The sequence below is a fragment of the Nyctereutes procyonoides genome, unplaced genomic scaffold, assembly GCF_905146905.1.
Source record: "Nyctereutes procyonoides isolate TBG_1078 unplaced genomic scaffold, NYPRO_anot_genome, whole genome shotgun sequence".
Taxonomy (NCBI): Eukaryota; Metazoa; Chordata; class Mammalia; order Carnivora; family Canidae; genus Nyctereutes; species Nyctereutes procyonoides.
Genome location: NW_026575020.1, coordinates 45,178,324 through 45,198,008, shown reverse-complemented (window position 1 = coordinate 45,198,008; position 19,685 = coordinate 45,178,324). Strand labels below are relative to the sequence as shown.

General features: G+C 37.6%; 1 protein-coding gene across 2 annotated transcripts in view; it reads right to left on the bottom strand.

Moving 5' to 3' along the window:
- TLK2 (tousled like kinase 2) overlaps positions 1–19,685 on the bottom strand; it is a 120,999-nt gene that overhangs the window by 36,066 nt on the left and 65,248 nt on the right. For both annotated transcript variants that reach the window (XM_055337354.1, XM_055337358.1), the window contains 4 exons: positions 10,735–10,830; positions 9,433–9,525; positions 4,643–4,753; positions 3,509–3,645 (listed from right to left, as the gene is read on the bottom strand). In XM_055337354.1, coding sequence (XP_055193329.1) covers positions 3,509–3,645; positions 4,643–4,753; positions 9,433–9,525; positions 10,735–10,830 — 437 coding nt within the window. The remainder of the gene's footprint in view (positions 1–3,508; positions 3,646–4,642; positions 4,754–9,432; positions 9,526–10,734; positions 10,831–19,685) is intronic.

Here is a 19,685-nt window from a genome sequence, read left to right as displayed (position 1 = left end):
GGTGCCTGGGTGGCTCAGTCAGTTAAGCATCAGACTCGTGACCTCAGCATCATGATTTTGAGCCCCACTTTGGGCTCCACATTGGGCATGGAGCCTACTTAAAAAGGGGAGGAGGGGTGGTGGATTCTATTACTCCTTCTACACCAGAATAAATACCGAGACTATCATTACAATGCTAGGAAGTTTAATTTACTCCTGTTGATAATCCATATCTTCTTAAGTGACCACAATTTTGTATATGGTCAAACCTCATGACTTTAATATTGTTTATTTCAATATAAACAAAATCTTTTTTTTAAAGATTTTATTTATTTATTCATGAGAGACACAGCAAAAGAGAGGCAGAGACATAGGCAGAGGGAGAAGGAGGCTCCATGCAGGGAGCCTGATGTGGAACTTGATCCCGAGACTCCAGGATCACGCCCTAGGCCGAAGGCAGGCGCTCAACTGCTGAGCCACCCAGGCGGCCCTAAACAAAATCTTAATAAAGAATTTTTTCCCTGTTTGAGGAAAGCATCCTAGGAACCTAATTGGAAAGCAAGGACATTTGAGGAATGCACTAACCACTCTACATCTAGACTTTCCAGCCTGCTCTTCTAATCTACAGATTCTGGACTTGAGTGACAGCCCAACCAGCCCTGCCCTCTGCAGACTAGTCAACTCCCACAACCCAAAGCCTTCATCTATCCTGTCAATACTGTTTCTCTTGCCTGATAGTGATTTTGTACAAATCAATGGTTTTTGTAAACTGACAGCCTCTTTTAGCTTGTCTGAAGTCAAAGAGAATTTCTTTATCAGTGACAAGGATCTCCTTTCTGTCCCGAATGGGTTTTCCGCCAATTCTAACCCAAAGTTTTTTTTTTCTTTTTTCTTTTTTTTTTTTTTTTTAACCCAAAGTTTTATATATCTTCCTCTCTCTGGAGTTCACTTGTGGTACTGAATGTGTAAACGTATGACAGATTTTGCCAACTCTCGGATTCTCTGATTAATATATTCAACAACCTTTACGTCATCTGTTTGAGCTTTATATTTCAGAAATAAGGCCGGGATATACTTAGGCTCAGTACTTAATGGTGAAATTTAGATCTGTTTAATAAAAATGAAAACCACACCCCCCACCAAAAGCAATTTTTTTGATTACCTCATCACTGACTGAGACTTTAAGACTTCAAAGGAAGAGTGTACTGAATAACCACAGTATATAACATAACTATATTCTCAGAACTGTAAAATTCGCTACTTTCTGGGACACCTGGGTGGCTTAGTCGGTTAAGCATCTGCCTTCGGCTCAGGTCATGATCCCAGGACCTGGGATGAGGACCCACATGGGGCTCTCTGCTTAGTGGAGACCCTGTTCCTCCTTCCTCTGCCACTCTCTCTGCTTGTGCTTGCTCTAATAATTAAAATCTTTAAAAAAAATAAATAAGCTACTATTTCAGTAGGTTCAAATATACTTTGGAAAGGAAAAAACTGCAATACAACTCTGATTTACCTACTAGCTGGTAAATTTTCTATTGTAGGGAATTAATAAAGATCACTCAAAAAGAGCAGAGGAACAAAGTAAAAACAAAAGAATTGCACTGATGGTCCTGCTGAGACTGTATTTAATTATCTGATTAAATTTTTAAATGTTTTGAGGTTTGTCTCTTCCTATAAAACCTAGCACTACTACCTGGTGTTTAGCTACTTCATCCCCAGAGTATGTATCATGGAGTTTCTTATATACAGAGAATAATCATTTATGAGGATATCAAATATAGCCTTAAAACTGAAGAACTTCAACTTCTGCATTAAAACTGAAAGGGGAACAGCCCAGATGGCTCAGTGGTTTAGTGCTGCCTTCAGCCCAAGGGCCTTGATCCTGGAGACCCGGGATTAAGTCCCACGTCAGGCTCCCTGCATAGAGCCTGCTTCTCTCTCTCCCTGTGTCTCTCATGAATAAATAAATAAAATCTTAAAAAAAAAAAAAAGGAAAGAAAGAAACTGGATGGTATGCCAATCTCAGGGCAATTTACACGTCCTAGTCAGGGTGCCATGCCTCCATGTAGCAGCCATTTCCACTGCCCTGGTGCATCTCTGCTCTCACCAGCCACCTATGCTTAGCACTTAGAATGGATGTCGTTCTGAGCCTCTGGCACCTGGCCTGACTCAGAAGGCTTTGTTTTTCTTCCTGGGTATTGTATCTTTCACTCAACAGCTAGCCTCTTATCACACCAAATTACACATACTTAAGGTACAAGTGTGAGGCAAAAACATACCAAAGCTAAGTGGAGGGTAATGTATGATACATAAGACAGTGACTACTAATGTGCAATCCAGAAGTTAGGATTATTAATAAGATCAATATCTGTACTTTATTTCAAGCATAAATGTTATTTCTTTATGTTTCATTGCTATTAAAGGAGTCCCACACTCTCCAATTACTGCTCAAGAAGTTACATCAGCAAGGAAAAGGAAAAGCAGTCTATGGAACCATCCAATTCACCATGACCCACAGATTGAAAGTTTGAGTCCTCAATTAAAAACACAATGCCGGGATCCCTGGGTGGCGCAGCAGTTTGGCGCCTGCCTTTGGCCCAGGGCGCGATCCTGGAGACCCGGGATCGAGTCCCACATCGGGCTCCCGGTGCATGGAGCCTGCTTCTCCCTCTGCCTGTGTCGCTGCCTCTTTCTCTCTCTGTGTCTATCATACATAAATAAATAAAAATTAAAAAAAAAAAATAAAAACACAATGCCCTTCCCCCCAGTCTCAGATGGAAATAATCTAGCAAATAAAGATAAATAAGATATACCAAAAGGTACAACATAAAGATATATATATATATATTTTAAGTCCAGAGCTAATATTAGCTATTTACACAGTTGGAATTTAAGATTTTAAATGTCAATTTCCTCCTTCAAGTAGACACTTGAATGTTTCAAACCAAAGTTAAAAGAGAAGTTAAAAGAAAGTGAATGAGTGCTTAAGATTCCAAGCTGCTGACAGACACACACTGTGGCTGGCCCCTAGCCTGACCACTGGCTCAGCCTCTGACTTTAAGGGAGCTGCTATCTCAAATCACCGGACACCATCTCCTTAAAGGGCCTCAGAGACCTATCTTATGAGGTTCTTCTAGGGTTTTATTTTGCTTTCTACCTAATTCAGGACATTCTTCCTTAGGTCTTTGCCTATTTCATTTCTCTGAGGGCCCAGAATCAATAAGCTCACTGACTCCTTGTGAAAATACATTACATAATTAAAAAAAAAAAAAAAAGTCAAGTACTAGATTTTTCTTCCTTAACTTCAGCAATTCTAATTCTTTTAAATTTTAATGTAGAACTCATTTACTATTTCTCTGATTGTGTCATTTTTTCCCAGCACTTCACCTCATTCCCTATGTTTCTTTACACATGTAAGGACTGAAGTTGAATGAAGAGGTGCCTACCACTACTAAAATTTTTAATGACTACAATTACAGAAAACTTAAACTAACTTTTCAATTTCATTTAATCAATGCAGTTCACTTACTTGATAAGGTTTTGAAAAGCATAACCATCTGTCCATTGTTCAGTAAAAGAGGCCCCATGTCGAACAGTGGTAAAGTGGCCCAATCTCAAGCGGTCTTGCATGCTCTTATCTCTACATGCCATCTTTTCCTGTTTTGACTTAGGGGAAAGGACAAATAGAAAATAACTTTATTCTCCTATGAGAACTCAGACACAGCATGATGCTTATTTTTTGTACTATATTGATCAAAATTTAGTACAACTGCTGCCTCTACGTGGTCTTCAGGAAGTACCCTAAAACTTTAAATTCTCTGTATTAACATGTATGATATTATTTCTAAGATTAAAAATGAAAAAAAGTGGTTCCCTTTCTATAAAATTAATGAATTAAAAACAAAGTCCTCCTCAGTATCTTTGACATTAATAAAATAACCTACTTCCCTTTTATCAGTGCTCCCTGTCTTTTTAACAGCATTCCAAAGATTCCAGCAGAAGTAACCATCAATCGGTCTGAAATCTCTAGCTTATAATAATTTATTTCATTAGCAATACTGTTTCCATCTATGATAAATACATATTAGGGATATAATTTTAAAAACTTTCAAGAAAGAGTTACTAATAACTAGCAACTAATCAATTACTATATTAAAGGAAACACCAGCCAATTAAAGTAGTTGCATTAAAAAAAATAAAGTAGTTGCATTCAAGTATATATCAACTTAATTTTTTTCAAAGCATAAAAAGCACTTATCACATTACTATAAATGTAAAGTTACTCCAAATACCATCTCTAAAATGGAAGTCTAAGTATTGCTAAATGTTTGTAATAGCAATAGGATGTGCATTTCAATTAACAGGATGAATGTTAAGAATTCAGGAGAGCAACACTGCAAATAAACTCAAGTGGGACAAGCTATCCCTGTGCAATCAACATTATACTCAAAGCAAGGCACAATCAGAAATAACGTCCCAAATTATCACCCTGGACACTAGGGCCAGTGTCCATGTAAGAAAGAATTCTAATAGTCAAACCATAATGAGTCTTCTCATAAAAGCCCTATTCTCCAGCATGTGCATCTTAGGTAAGGAACAAGGAGCAACACCAATGCCACACCCTGAGTACCCAGGGATGCTGGTCACCAACCAAGACACTCACCTTTTCTATGAGGAGTTTCTTGCTCATTGTCACACATCGATTCAATCGTTCTTTGTACTTCTCTAGCATCTTTTGCTGCTCGTCAATCTGCCGCCTCAAATCACAGTTGGCCTTCAAGGGGAAAACAGTTTTTAAATTAGCTCCAAGGAAGACAGATTAATACAAAAGTAGTTTTTAGGGAGTCCAACCATAATTTCCTATTGTGCAATCAAAAGCAAAATTAAGGTTCAAAGAGCTAAGAGTAACTAGATTTAAAAAACAAATACTTCATTCCTTTATTCTCTCTTCATAAACTTGTCTATTTAGTAAAAATGAATTGTTACTACAAGTGAGCAAGTTTTCTACTGATCATGTTTTACTCCTCTCAAAAGGCAGTTATTATAGGCAAATCAAGTACATCACATATACCTAAACTGTCACAAAACAAAAACCTACAATTAATGAGATGTTTAAAACACATTCAAAAGGTAATTAAACACTTTAAAGCACTCACAGAATACTTACAAATGATAATTAAATACAAAAAAAATCACAAAATTTTTAAAAAACCACATAATGTTATGTTCAATTGTTCCTTGTTTATTTATTCTGTTTCCAAAGAAAAAGAGACATGAATTTACATAAATGTTTCTTACCAGGGAAACCAGGCACACCCATGCCTGCATAAGACAGAACTAACAAACAAGATGAATACGAGGTCCTGGTTCTCAAGAATGCCACAATGTAAATACGCAGTTAATTTAGCTGTGGTCAGAAGAAAGGGCTAAATACTTTGAAAAAGTCAAACCTCCTACAATAACAGAGAAGGGAAGAACCACTAACCCAAGGTCAATTTTGACTTGCAATTTTTAAACTTATATTAACAAAAGATCTCTATTCTTTCAGCAAATAAATGCTACTTTATAATAAAGTGCTTGAGTTGTGAAAAAGATCTGGTATTTCCCAAATGATATACGTGTTTCTGAAACAATAAAAAAGCACAAATGGAAGATATTACAGGCACGCAATTTTTGAGACTTTATAGCTTCATTTTTAAACTGACCAATGTACAACAGCTTCCATCGCCAATTTCTACTCTCCTTATATGTATAATTTCTATCAGTTCTTTGTATAGAGTTCTATGGACCACTCTACCAAAAGCAAAAGTGCAAAAGTGCATTTGGATAAATGTGACTAATTCATAATAAAGAATCTATGGAGGGACGCCTGGGTGGCTCAGCGGATGAGCATCTGCCTTTGGCTCAGGGCGTGATCCCCAAGTCCTGGAATTGAGTCCCACATCGGGCTCCCTGCATGGAGCCTGCTTCTCCCTTTGCCTATGTCTCTGCCTCTGTGTGTGTGTCTCTCATGAATAAATAAATAAAATCTTAAAAAAAAAAAAAAGCCTCTCCTCATTGAAAGATGGAGAAAAGGAAACAAAAAAACCAGACCTAGTAAAAATATTTGAATCAGGAAAAAGAGTATCAGCTTGAGAATGATGAAAATGATCTCCCTAATCAAAAGAACATTTTACACCATGTCATATTCCATAAAACACAAAAAGACATGGCACCTATGAAATGAGAGCCAAAAACTGTTAAGGAATGTGGTTTTGGGATGGAATAAGAAAGTGAATTAGAGGGGATCCCTGGGTGGCTCAGCGGTTTAGCGCCTGCCTTTGGTCCAGGGTGTGATCCTGGAGTCCAGGGATCGAGTCCCACATCGGGCTCCCTGCATGGAGCCTGCTTCTCCCTCTGCCTGTGTTTCTGCCTCTCTCTCTCTCTCTCTCAGTCTGTGTCTCTCATGAATAAATAAATATTAAAAAAAAGAAAAGAAAAGAAAAAGTGAATTAGATAAGGGGAATAAAATCAAGTAAACTAAAAATGTAAATATTAGAATCAAAACTGATATAAAATACAGTAAACAGAAAATATAAGGAAGGCAAATTAATGTTTAATGAGATTCAGAAAAGAAGATCAATCATGTTTAAAGAAGACTTGAAGTGATAGAAATAAAAGGAAGAGAGCAGAGATTCAAACTAGAAACCAAGGAGGAAACCAAGAGAAGATAGAGGCAAAAATTAAGCATAACCACACATTTCTAGAATAAAAATTTAGAGACTCTTGTATAGATGTACCCTGGCAAAAATTTTTGAAATACAAGAATAAGAGGAGCAAGTACCTATAACCATCATAGAAAACAGATTACAGGGTTTGTTCCTTTGATCATAGTCTTCTCAGAAATAGTAAATGCTAAGAAAAATATAAAATGTGCATACACATATGTGTCTGCGTCATACAATAAGGAGGTTAGAGGAGAAGCCTAACAAGTTATGACACAAAAAGAACACCTTTTATTTTCTTTTTAAGAACACCTTTTAAATGGGAAGGCAAGAGAAAGAACTCTCAAATCTACAAGGAAACAAAAAAACACTAATATATCCTTCTTAAAAAATAATTACTGGGATGCCTGGGTGGCTCAGCGGTTGAGCGCTTGCCTATGGCTCAGGTCGTGATCCCAGGGTCCCGGGATCAAGTCCCACATTGGGCTCCCTGCGTGGAGCCTGCTTCTCCCTCTGCCTCTGTCTTTGCCTGTCTCTCACTCTGTCATGAATAAATAAATAAAATCTTAAAAAAAATTTTTTTCTTAAATGTATTGCAGTCAACCAAAATATGAAATAAGACCAAAAAAATAATAATACTGCCAATGAGCTTGACACATTACTAATTATTGTAAATTAGGTCATAAAACTGCTTGTAATATAAGAATCATTCTTATAAAAAATATTAAAAGTAATAATAATAGTCTAAAGACATCATATGTTACTTAGACTAGGCTTATGGTTCAGATACGTGCTCGATTCCAGGTTTTATACACGAGGGAGCCAAATACACTATGTTTTACTGTATTTTGATAATTACAGAAATAGAGGTGAAATTTTTTGGAGGGTGATAATCACAATACTCGTGAATTTTATTACCTTTATTATTAAACATTATTATTATTGTTAATAAACAAAACCCTTCTTCAAACAGTCTTACTCAATAAGGGAGAGAGACTGCAGATCCGCACCCAGCTGTGTTATGCGAGCCCTGGAGGTTCTTCCAATAGAACCTTCAGGGCCCCATGGAGCCAGATGGAAAATTACTGCATTAGTACAAATGAGATCAAACCTACACCTTCTAAATCATTGGACAAGATAAAAATGTTAGTCAATTTTATTTATAAATCAGGAAGACTGATTTATATATGCATTTACATATATGTGTGTGTATACACACACACACACACACACACACACACTACAAATGGCTCAAAATTACTGAAGGAAATGTACCAAATGTTATTACTCAGTTAATGGAATTATGGGTGTCATATTTTTTCAGCATTCTCTAAACTTATTAGAATAGGCATATACTGCTTTTATAATAAAAAACAAAGTTTTTTAAAGAGTGAGTCAGTCAATATGGTAAATTGCATATTAAAAAAATATTTTTGGGCAGCCCTGGTGGCTTAGCAGTTTAGTTCCTCCTTCCGCCCAGGGTGTGATCCTGGAGACCCGGGATTGAGTCCCACATCAGGCTCCCTGCATGGAGCCTGCTTCTCCCTTTGCCTGTGTTTCTGCCTCTCTGTGTCTCTCATGAATTTAAAAAAAAAAAAAAAATCTTAAAAATAAAATGAAAGGAAGAAAAGAAAGAAAGGAAGGGAGGGAGGGAGGGAGGGAGGGAGGGAGGGAGGGAGGGAGGGAGGGAGGGAGGGAGGAAGGAAGGAAGGATGGATTTATTTGTGAGAGACACACAGAGAGAAGCAGACACACAGGCAGAGGGAGAAACAGGCTCCCCCGCAGGAAGCCCGATGCGGGACTCTATCCCTTGAACTGGGATCACATCCTGAGCCAAAGGCAGACGCTCAACCGCTGAGCCACCCAAGTGTACCCAAGTGTCCCCAGATCAGGTATTTTTGAAGTTACTCTTCCAAGTATAAAAAAACCTCAAATACTTATAAAAGATACAAAATGCAAAACCAGGGCTGAAAAGTACTTGTGAAATAGTTTTAAAAAGATTACAGGGCAGCCCAGGTGGCTCAAGCAGTTTAGCACTGCCTTTGGCCCAGGGCCTGATCCTGGAGACCTAGGATCGAGTCCCACGTCAGGCTCCTTGCATGGTGCCTGCTTCTTCCTCTGCCTGTGTCTCTGCTTCTCTCTCTCCTCTCTGTGTATTCTCAGAAATAAATAAAAAAAATCTTAAAAAAAATAAAAATAAATAAAAATAAAAAATAAAAAGATTACAAAAACTTCTCTGTAACAGAAAAACAATATTTTATGTTGTTTCCCACAGTTGCAAATGAAATACAATACTCCATGTCTATTTCTCTAGTACATAAATATTAAAATTCTACAACATAAGATTTCCAATTTAAAGATAGTGCAGATAGTGCTTAGATACAAGTTTGATCCTAGTTCCTACTGAGATTCCCTCAGATTAAATAAAGGAAAATATCCAAATGTTTATTATTTTAGTTTTTTTTAAAGATTTTATTTATTTGTTAATGAGAAGCACAGAGAGCGAGAGAGGCAGAGACACAGGCAGAGGGAGAAGCAGGCTCCATGCAGGGAGCCCGACATGGGACTCGATCCTGGGACTCCAGGATCACGCCCTGGGCTGAAGGCAGCACTAAGCCGCTGAGCCACCCAGGCTGCCCATTATTTAACTTTATTATTTGGTGACAATAATTATGGTATGTGCATAATCCAAATACACACAGTATCAATCAGTTTGTTATAAAATCTCTTACCACATTTTAATACTTACTCTTAACAAATCATCTATTCTTCCCTCCTTCTTTTCTAAGTCAGAATTCTTACTGTTTTCTAGTGCAGATATTTTTTCTATTGTGAGGTCAGACTATACAAACAAAAAACAAATTAAGATTAGTCTCAAAATATTATATCTCATAATTTTCTCATTACTTTTCTGGGGGAAAAAAAGCACTTGCTAACACAAATAGCCTGCAATCACGTGGCTTAAGAAATTAAATCTGCTTTCCTGATCCCATTCTTTAAGTCTTATGTTTTGCTACACCTGCACTTAAATACATGTTAACTCTGGTATAAAATATATGAATTCTCAAATGACTGTGCATTGAGCAATACAGAAACATACTACTCTAGAAATGAAACTAACTTTGAATAGAAAAGGAGTTCAGAGAGGACCCAAATCTCTAAAGAACACACACGCCACCTAGTGGAAACAAAAAACACTCAGAAGGGGAGAGAAGTTTTCTGTAAAAACCTGTTCAACTGTCCAAAAGCTGCTAATTCAAATAAAATTAAAATCTACTCCTGAAGGCTGTATATATAGCTCTTGAGATTTAAGAAATTCTCCCAGATTGCCAAGCATCTTGTCTTGAAGGTAACACATTGCCAGAGACTTCAAGAAAACACAGTGTACTATTTGGCTAGCTCAACACTACAGAATGGATGGTGTATCCACTATTCTTCTCAGATACTAATTTTGAATGTTCACAACATTCCCTAAATTAAAAATAGTTTCTGAAAAGTCTTTAAGGAGAAAATTATGTCAGTGTGCCACATATTAAAGGAGTTTAGTTAGCTAGGTATTGTCAAATGAGCAGATACAAGGAATAAATTAACCACTTTCATAAAGCAGGGAATTAACATTCACTTAAATATATTATAAGCATTGCCCTAATAATCATTTTGTATACACTGTCTGAGAGTATAATCACAATCACATTTCACAGATGATTTGTATTCAAGAACTGAGGCCCAAAAAGATAGTGTAAGTTGCAGAGCCAGAATTTGAACCCAGGCCTAGAGGTCTCCCAAGTAAGTGCTCTTTCCTCAATAACTTACTATACCATAAACATTTCTCTGCAACACACCAGAATTTGGTAAAGAAACACTTCAAAAAGTTAAGGCACCTTCCAAAAGACTTTAATATTCAAAATGCAAGTTCTGAGTATAATATACACAAATAATGAGGCAAAGTCAGAGAAATAAAGGAAAGACAAAGAGAAGACTCATAGATTTTACATGTGGTTAAATTTATTCCTAAGAACATCTTTTCCCCTGTTATTGATCACCAACCTACCTGGGTCTGTCTGTGTTGGATGGAGATCTGTTTTTGGGAGCTGCCGGAATGCTCTGTGTTGCCAGATCCTGTAGAAGAGGGACTGTTTTGCTGAGCCTGTAATAAAGGTATCACTAATCACTAGAAAGTTTTGCATCTTTCTCCACAAACATCTGTTGTTTTGTTATTAGATTTTATTATTTCGTTTTTAAAGTATTCTCTATACCCAACGTAGGGCTCAAACTCACAACCCTGGGATCAAGAGTTGTATGTTCCACCAACTGAGCGAGCCGGATATCCCCTGCCACAAATTTGTATGAATGCAAACAATTATATAAAACAAACTCCTGGGCAGCCCGGGTAGCTCAGCGGTTTAGCGCCGCCTTTGGCTCAGGGCGTAATCCTGGAGTCCCGGGATCGAGTCCCATGTCGGGCTCCCTGCATGGAGCCTGCTTCTCCCTCTGCCTGTGTCTCTGCCTCTCTCTCTCTCTGTCTCTTTCATGAATAAATAAATAAATAATCAAATAATCAAATGAAGGAAGGAAGGAAGGAAGGAAGGAAGGAAGGAAGGAAGGAAGGAAGGAAGGAAGGAAAGAAAGAAAGAAAGAAAGAAAGAAAGAAAGAAAGAAAGAAAGAAAGAAAGAAAGAAAGAAAGAAAGAAAGAAAGAAAGAAAGAAAGAAAAGAAAGAAAACGAACTCCTTCTGAGGAAAGTCAGAAGTCAGGGCTATATAGCCAAGCTGAAAGTAAAACAATTTAAATGAGAAGCAAGAGCTAACAGGGTAGCATAGATCATGTCCCTATAAATAGTCTGAATTATCAAATGTGCCCAAATGAATTTTTAAATATGTAAATTAGAGAAAATTATGTTATTCCTGTAGTAACATGTCCTTTTCACTTGTATGGAAATATGCTTTTGTCAGAAAAGGCTGGCAAAGCATTCCATGCACAGGGAATGTTCATGACTCTGGGCAGAAAAGAACTGTGAACTACTATTCAGAATAATCTTCTAAATCTGCAAATATTACCCATGAACACACTGTGGTCCAAAACTGCAGGATGATTTCTAATACTGTCATTTGCTGACTGTAATTTTTATACACAATGGATAGGGCATTCTAAAGCATTTTAAAATTTATAAAGCCTAAGCCTTAATATAATTCAACTATTTAGGAATATACAATCATACTTTCAAAAGTCCTTCTACTTTTTTTTTAAGATTTTATTTATTTGAGGATGAGAGAGAGAGAGAAAGAGAGTCTAGAGAGAACATGATGAGGGGGTAACTGAGGCAGAGGGAGAAGCAGACTCCCTGCTGAGCAGGGAGCCAGATGTGGGGGCTTGATCCATGATCCCAAGATCATGACCTGAGCCAATGTCAGATACTTAACTGACTATGCCACTCAGGCACCCCCACCAAAAGTCCTCTTAAAAAAGACTGAACCTAACACAATACAATCCATCACAGGCATAATTAGGAAATATTGGATATTCTAAGGATTATGGGCTAATGACAATACATCTACTGTTACCATCTATCAGAGAATATAATGTCTCCATATAAGTGAATTTTCTGATACTTTCTATATATTCCTTAAACTATTTCACTTATTCATTAACATAGGACCAATGCTATGCCCACTACCTACTGCATAACTACTGTCTGCTAACTGCTTCACTGTGATAGCCACACGCCAATCTTTATAAAACCCTATGGTGGGATCCCTGGGTGGCGCTGCGGTTTAGCGCCTGCCTTTGGCCCAGGGCACGATCCTGGAGACCCGGGATCGAATCCCACATCGGGCTCCCGGTGCATGGAGCCTGCTTCTCCCTCTGCCTGTGTCTCTGCCTTTCTCTCTCTCTCTCTCTCTCTCTCTCTCTCTCTCTCTCTCTCTCTCTCTCACTGTGTGCCTATCATAAAAAAAAAAAAAAAACCCTATGGTAGTTATTATTTCCATTTATACATAAAGAAAATGCAAATCAAAGATATTAAGCACCTATGCAGGGTCACAGAACCAGTAAGGGAGAAAGCATGAATTCAGGACTCCCTGTATCCACGAGAGCTGCCTCTCTCAAGGGCCAACAGCAGAGCAGTTAATTATTACGTTAGGGATACTGTCCCAACCAGACCACAAGCAAACTAATAAACACTTCATCCACATAATCATCTTGAAGGCTCACAACAGCTTTGTAAGTAGGATAAACAATGGTATTATTTCCATTTGTGTTCATTCAACAACTGCTCACTCCCCATGTCTAAGCACTATGTTAGGTGTCAGGGACACAAAGACTAAGTAAAACAGACACAAAACCGGGACACCTAGGTGGCTCAGCAGTTGAGCATTTGCCTTTGGCTCAGGGCATGATCCCAGGGTCCTGGGATCAAGTCCCGCACTGGGCTCCTTGCAGGGAGCCTGCTTCTTCCTCTGCCTGTCTCTGCCTCTCTCTCTCTCTCATGAATGAATACATAAAATCTTTAAAAATTAAAGACACAAAGCCCACAGACTTAGTCATTATTCTGCCTTAGTAAAGCTTACAATCCCAGAGAAGATTTATTAGGCACTCAGCTAATATTTATTGAAACAAACTTAAATAATCATATAATAAACACAAAATTCCAATTGAGATAAGTGCTATAGAGTATACAACAGGGCACATAATCTAAACTAAGGTCAGGGATGAATTCCTCAGGAATGTAGTATGAGTTAAGACTTGAAGGAAACGATCAGGTCATTCCCCAGAGAGAACATGTATGTAAACACAAGGGGAAGAGAAAAGACTGATCAAAGAAGTAAAAACTGAGAAACCAATCTCAAAGAGGTTGAATAACATGCACAGCCTATAAGTGCCAGAGCTGTGATTAGAGCCAGTATAGGAAAATTCAAAAAATGAAAGTGTTCTTTACTCTATCATGCAACAAATTTTTTTACTTACTAGTTAATAAAGGTCATCATTATGAACCTCAAGTATTATATTGAACTATAGGAGCATTATCTCCTTTAGTTATCATTAGATTCCTCTTATAATCCTTTCCTTTTGAAGTGTATTTCTTTTTTAAAAAAATTTTAAGACTTTATTTATTTGACAGAGGGAGGGAGGGAGGGAGGGAGGGGGAGAGAGAGAGAGAAAGAGAGAATATGCCCAAGTGAGTGCAAGCACTTGGGTGAGTACACAAGAGGGAGAGCCTCCCCGGAGCAGGGAGCCCAACATGGGACTTGATCCCAGGACCCTGAGATCATGACCTGAGCTGAAGGCAGACGCTTAACCGACTGAGCCACCCAGGCACCCTTTAAAGCGTATTTCTAAACAAATATGACTGTTAGAACTATAATTATGATGAGTCATGGGGCACCTAGGTGGCTCAGTCAGTTAAGCAGCCAACTCTTGACTTCAGCTCAGGGTCATGAGATTGAGCCCCAGGAATGAAAGGGTTCTGTGCTCCATGGGGGAGAGCGTGATGTCCTGTTTGAGATTTTCTCTCTCCTCTTCCTCCCTTATAAAAAGAATCACATGACTAAAAGGCTCTTCTATTAACTTCTAGGCTTTGGTATACAAGCTTTGCTAAAATGCCCTTTTTATATGTGCTCATTTCTGATTGTAGGTTTTCTTCCAGCAAACGGGGTGCAAGAATGTAATTCAGTGGGGTGTTTCCAAATTAAAGCCTTCTGTAAAAACATGTACAAATAGCTCAATGATAAGTAAAATGCAAAAAGTTAGCCGAGTAAATGGAAACAGGTTATGAGGTAACAAATCCTCATAAAAATGAAAATAATACCTTCAAAAGGTAAAAGAACTACAGATATAGAAGGACCTATTATGACGAGTGAGTCTACAGCAAAATGCTTTAATTCTGATCATTCAGAATTCGTTCATATTAACTGTGAACCTCCTGGTTAAACTCTAAAAATGCAAAACTGGAAAACAAAGAGAGCTTACAGTCTCCCAAATAAGAACAGAAGTTGCTGGCCTTGCTAAGCAGGCCACTGTAGTTGTAAATTTAGTCCAACCCCCACCTTGCAAAACTCCCCAGATGTCTGTATTCTTTATTCCTATTATATAAAAGGAACATGGCTTCTAATTTATGATGATAAGCTGATCTACCAAGTCCTACTGATACACAAAGATCTTTTTTTTTTTTTAATAGAGAGGGAGGGAAAGGGGGCGTATGGAGAGGTGGAAAAAGAATCTTAAGCAGGCTCCATGCCAGGCACAGAGCCCCATGCAGGGCTTGATCTCACAACTCTGAGACCATGATCTGAGCCAAAATCAAGAGTGGGATGCTTAACTGATTAAGCCACCCAGGTGCCCCTGACATGCAAACATATTTTTAAAATGAAATAATAATAGCACTAAGAAATAAAAGAGCATCTAGGTTCAGAAATATTTTTATTTTTAAAAATATTTTATTTATTTATTCATGATAGACATAGAGAGGCAGAGACATAGGCAGAGGGAGAAGCAGGCTCCCTATGGGGAGCCCGATGTGGGACTCAAAACCCAGACCAGGGATCATGCCATGAGCCAAAAGCAGATGCTCAACTGCTGAGCCACCCAGGTGTCCACAGAAATATTTTTAAATTAAAAAAAATTTTTTTAAATAATAAATTTAAATTTAAAGAAACAAACAAAAGTAGTTGGGTTAAAATTGATAGAAAAAGTGGGGAGGGAAAGTAGTTATTAAAAAAAGAATTATTATTTTTTAAAAGATTTTATTTATTCGAGAGAGAGAGAGAGAGAGAGAGAGAGACACGGGCAGAGGGAGAAGCAGGCTCCATGCAGGGAGCCTGATGTGGGATTCAATCCCGGGTCTCTAGGATCACACCCTGGGCTGAAAAGGCAGTGCTAAACCGCTAAACCACCCAAGCTGCCCCAAAAAAGATTAAAAAAAAAAAAAAAGTGGGTCCAGGGGACAGAGGGCTCCTGGTGTGAATATTGTGGCTTGAAGAAAAAAAGCAAAGAATGTACAGTACTCCTGCCCTCCACAACTGATATAATGGAGAAAGAAATGGAATGTACTGTAGAGAGTAAAACAGTTTATGCATCAAAACAAAGCCCTCCTTATTTTGATGCTTGTAGAGGAGCTGGTCTTTGTGCCCAGACTTTACCAGACACTCCAGAGAGCTCACAGTCAGCCCCTCACCATTTGGGAAGCAGCACTATGTTACTTGTACAGAAAAATCCATGCCAAAGATCTCTATTAACCACTCTAAATTCATTCAACAAATACTAAATACACATTTTCAAGAATCCAACAGCACAAAAGGGAAGATCCAACATGAAAAGATCCAAGAGAAAACAGATAATTCAATAAAAACAACTTTAAAAATAAGAAGTTCAAAGAGGGCCGGCCGAAGGATACTACAGCTATAAAAATGAAAAAGCAGCAAAGAACATGAAAAAATGAACTTGTAACAAAGTAGAAGATTATCAAAAATTTGAAAACTGAATAGATTAGCTACACAATAAAATGAACATAGTTGAAGACAGAATCAGTCATCTGGAAGACAAGAAAATCAAGAAAATCTCTCAGAAAATAAAACAAGAATTCAAATAAAGCAGGAAAGTAAAGTTAAGAAATGTGAACACAGCTCCAAAACAATTAGACTTTCCAGAGGAAAAGGATAAAGAGAAAAAATAATCAAGGAACAGATTAATAAAATCTTTTTTTAAAAAAAGTATGTTTTAAGAGTAAAAAAGCCTACTATATGACAAGCAGCATTAATGAAGAAAAAAATAGTGGAGAAACTTCAAGAACAAAAAGATACCATATGATCATCTCAACAGATACACAGAAAGCATCTAGCACTCTTTCATTTTTTAAAATTTAAATTCAATTAATTACCATATGATGTATTATTAGTTTCGGAGGTAGGTCAGTGATTCATCAGTCTTACATAGTACTCAGTGCTACTGTATCACATGCCCGCCTTAATGCCATCATCCAGTTACCCCATCCCTCCACCCCCACCCCTCCAGCAACCCTGTTTATTTCCTATGATTACGTGTCTCATACGGTTTGTCTCCCTCTCTGATTTCGTCTTTTTATTTTCCCCTCTTTCCTATGATCCTGTTTTGTTTCTTAAATTCCACATGAGTGAGGTCATATGATAATTGTCTTTCTCTGACTTATTTTGCTCAGCCATAATAAATAGCTTCTAGTTCCATCTAAGTTGTTGCAAATGGCAAGATTTAGTTTTGTTTTGATGGCTAATATATCACATCTTCTTTATCCATTCATCTGTTGATGGACATCTGGGCTCTTTCCACAGTTTGGGGTGCAGATGCCCCTTTGGATCACTACATTTGTATCTTTGGGGTATACCACGTAGTGCAATTGTGGGTAGTTCCATTTCTAACTTTTTGAGGAACCTCCTTACTGTTTTCCAGAGTGACTGCACCAGCTTACATTCCCACCAACAGTGTAAGAGTTTCTCTTTCTCCACATCCTCACCAACATGTTTCCTGACTTGTTAAAATTTAGCTATCTTGACCTGTGTGAGGTGCTGCCTCATTGTGGCTTTGATTTGTATTTCTCTGATCCAGCACTCTTTCATGATAAAGACACTCAACAAACTCAAAATGAAAATATTTCTTCCCCAAAAAAGGATATCTCTGGAAAAAATACACAGCTAACCTAACACTGTCAAAGATCACATGCTTTCCTCCTATGATCAGGAACAAGACAAGACAGGATATCCACTTGAACCACTTCTATTCAACATTGTATTAGAGGGCAATTAGGCAAGAAAATAAAAGGCCTCCAGACTAAAAAAGAAGTAAAACTATCTCTATTTGCAGGTGACATGATGCTTTATACAGAAAATCATACCTGAAAATTATTAGAACAAAAAAAACCACACTCAACAAGACTGCAGGATATAAGATCAATATATAAAAATTTACCATATTTCTCTAGCACAGGGCAATCTGAAAATAAATAAAAATTTTTAAAAACTTTTATTTGCAATAGCATCAAAAAGAATAAATACTCAGAAATAATTTTAATAAAAGGGCAAGATCTGGGATCCCTGGGTGGCGCAGCGGTTTGGCGCCTGCCTTAAGCCCAGGGCACGATCCTGGAGACCCGGGATTGAATCCCACGTCGGGCTCCCGGTGCATGGAGCCTGCTTCCCCTCTGCCTGTGTCTCTGCCTCTCTCTCTCTCTCTCTCTCTCTGTGACTATCATAAATAAATAAAAATTAAAAAAAAATAAAAATAAAAGGGCAAGATCTATACGCTGAAAACCGCAAAGATCATTAAAAGAAAATAAAGGGACCTAAATAAATAGACATTTATCTCATGTTCATGAAGTAGAAGACTTAGGAGGGCAATACTCCCCAAATTGATCAATAGATTCTGCACAGCTGCTATAAATCCCAGCTGGTTTATTTGTAGAAACTGAAAAGCTGATCCTAACATTCTTATGGAAATGCAGGGGATCCCACAGCCAAAATAATCCTGAAAAAGAACAAAGTTGAAGGAATCACAGTGCCTTATTTCAAAATTTAAATTACTACAAAGCTACAATAATTAATAAGACTGTGGTACTAACATAAGCATAGGCTTACAGATTGACAGAGTAGAATTGAGAGTCCAGAAATAAACCCCTTACATTTATGGTCAACTGATTTTTGACAAGGGTGCCAAGACAATTCAATGGAGAAAGAAAAGTCTTTTCACACAAATGTTGCTGGGACAACTGGATATCCATATGCAAAAGAATAAAGTTGGACCTCATTCCTGACACCACATACACATACAAAAATGATACAAAATGGATCATAGACCTAAATGTAAGGGCTAAAAAAACAGTGAGAAGAACGAACAGGAGTAGAGTCATGACCTTATGTTAGGTAAAGCCTTCTTAACTACAACACTAAACATAAGCCACAAAAGAAAAAAAAAAAGTTAAACTAGACTTCTTCGAAATTAAACTCAAAACCTTACAACTCAACAGTTAAAAGACAATCCAATTTAAAAATGTCCAAAGAACTTATATAGACATTTCTTCAAAGAAGATATATACTTGGAAAGTGGAAAAAAGGTCCAATATCATTAGTATTCAAGAAATGCATATCAAAGCCACAATGAGACATCACTTCACCCCTACTAGGGTGGCTAGAATCAAAACAGACAACAAGTGTTGACAAGGATATGGAGGACCTCATACACTGCTGCTGGGTTTGCAAAATGGTACACCTGCTTTGGAAAGTGTTCAGAGTTCCTCAGAAAGTTACTATATGTGACCCAACAATTCCACTCTTCAGTATGTACCTAAAAGAATGAAAATATATGCCTATACAAAAACTTGGGACATGAATGTTCAAAGCAGTACTATTCATAATAACCAAAAATTGTAAACAATGCAAATGTTCATCAACTGATGAAAAGGTAAAAGGCTGTGACCAGCTGAACACCAGAAGAAATAATTCTATCGATGGATACACATCCATGAAAGCCCACAAATTCAAAATAAAAATGAAAGCAGAAGTTGTCACCATTTCATACAGCTATTATCCCTTACTTTAAAAATTAAGATTTTCTTTAAAAAATTTAAATTGTTAATTAAACTGTAAGAATTAAGCATTTAACCTGCCTTTCCAAAGGAACTATATGTCAATGCAGCCAAAAAGGGCCAGATGATGAGAGCAAAGTTCTATTTTACATAAGAAGTGACACCAATAGGGACACCTGGTGGCTCAGTGGTTGAGCTGAGCATCTGCCTTCAGTTCAGGCAGATGCTGATCTGGCTCAGATCTGGCTCAGGGCGAGATCCGGGGTCCCTGGAGTGAGTGCCACATCAGGCTCCCCGCAGGGACCTGTTCTCCCTCTGCCTAGGTCTCTGTCTCTCTGTGTCTCTGTGTTTCTCATGAATAAATAAAATAAAATAAAATCTAAAAAAAAAAAAAATCACACTTACCAATAAAAGTGTGATAATATTAATTCACTATCCAGGAAAATGTTAATATTTCCT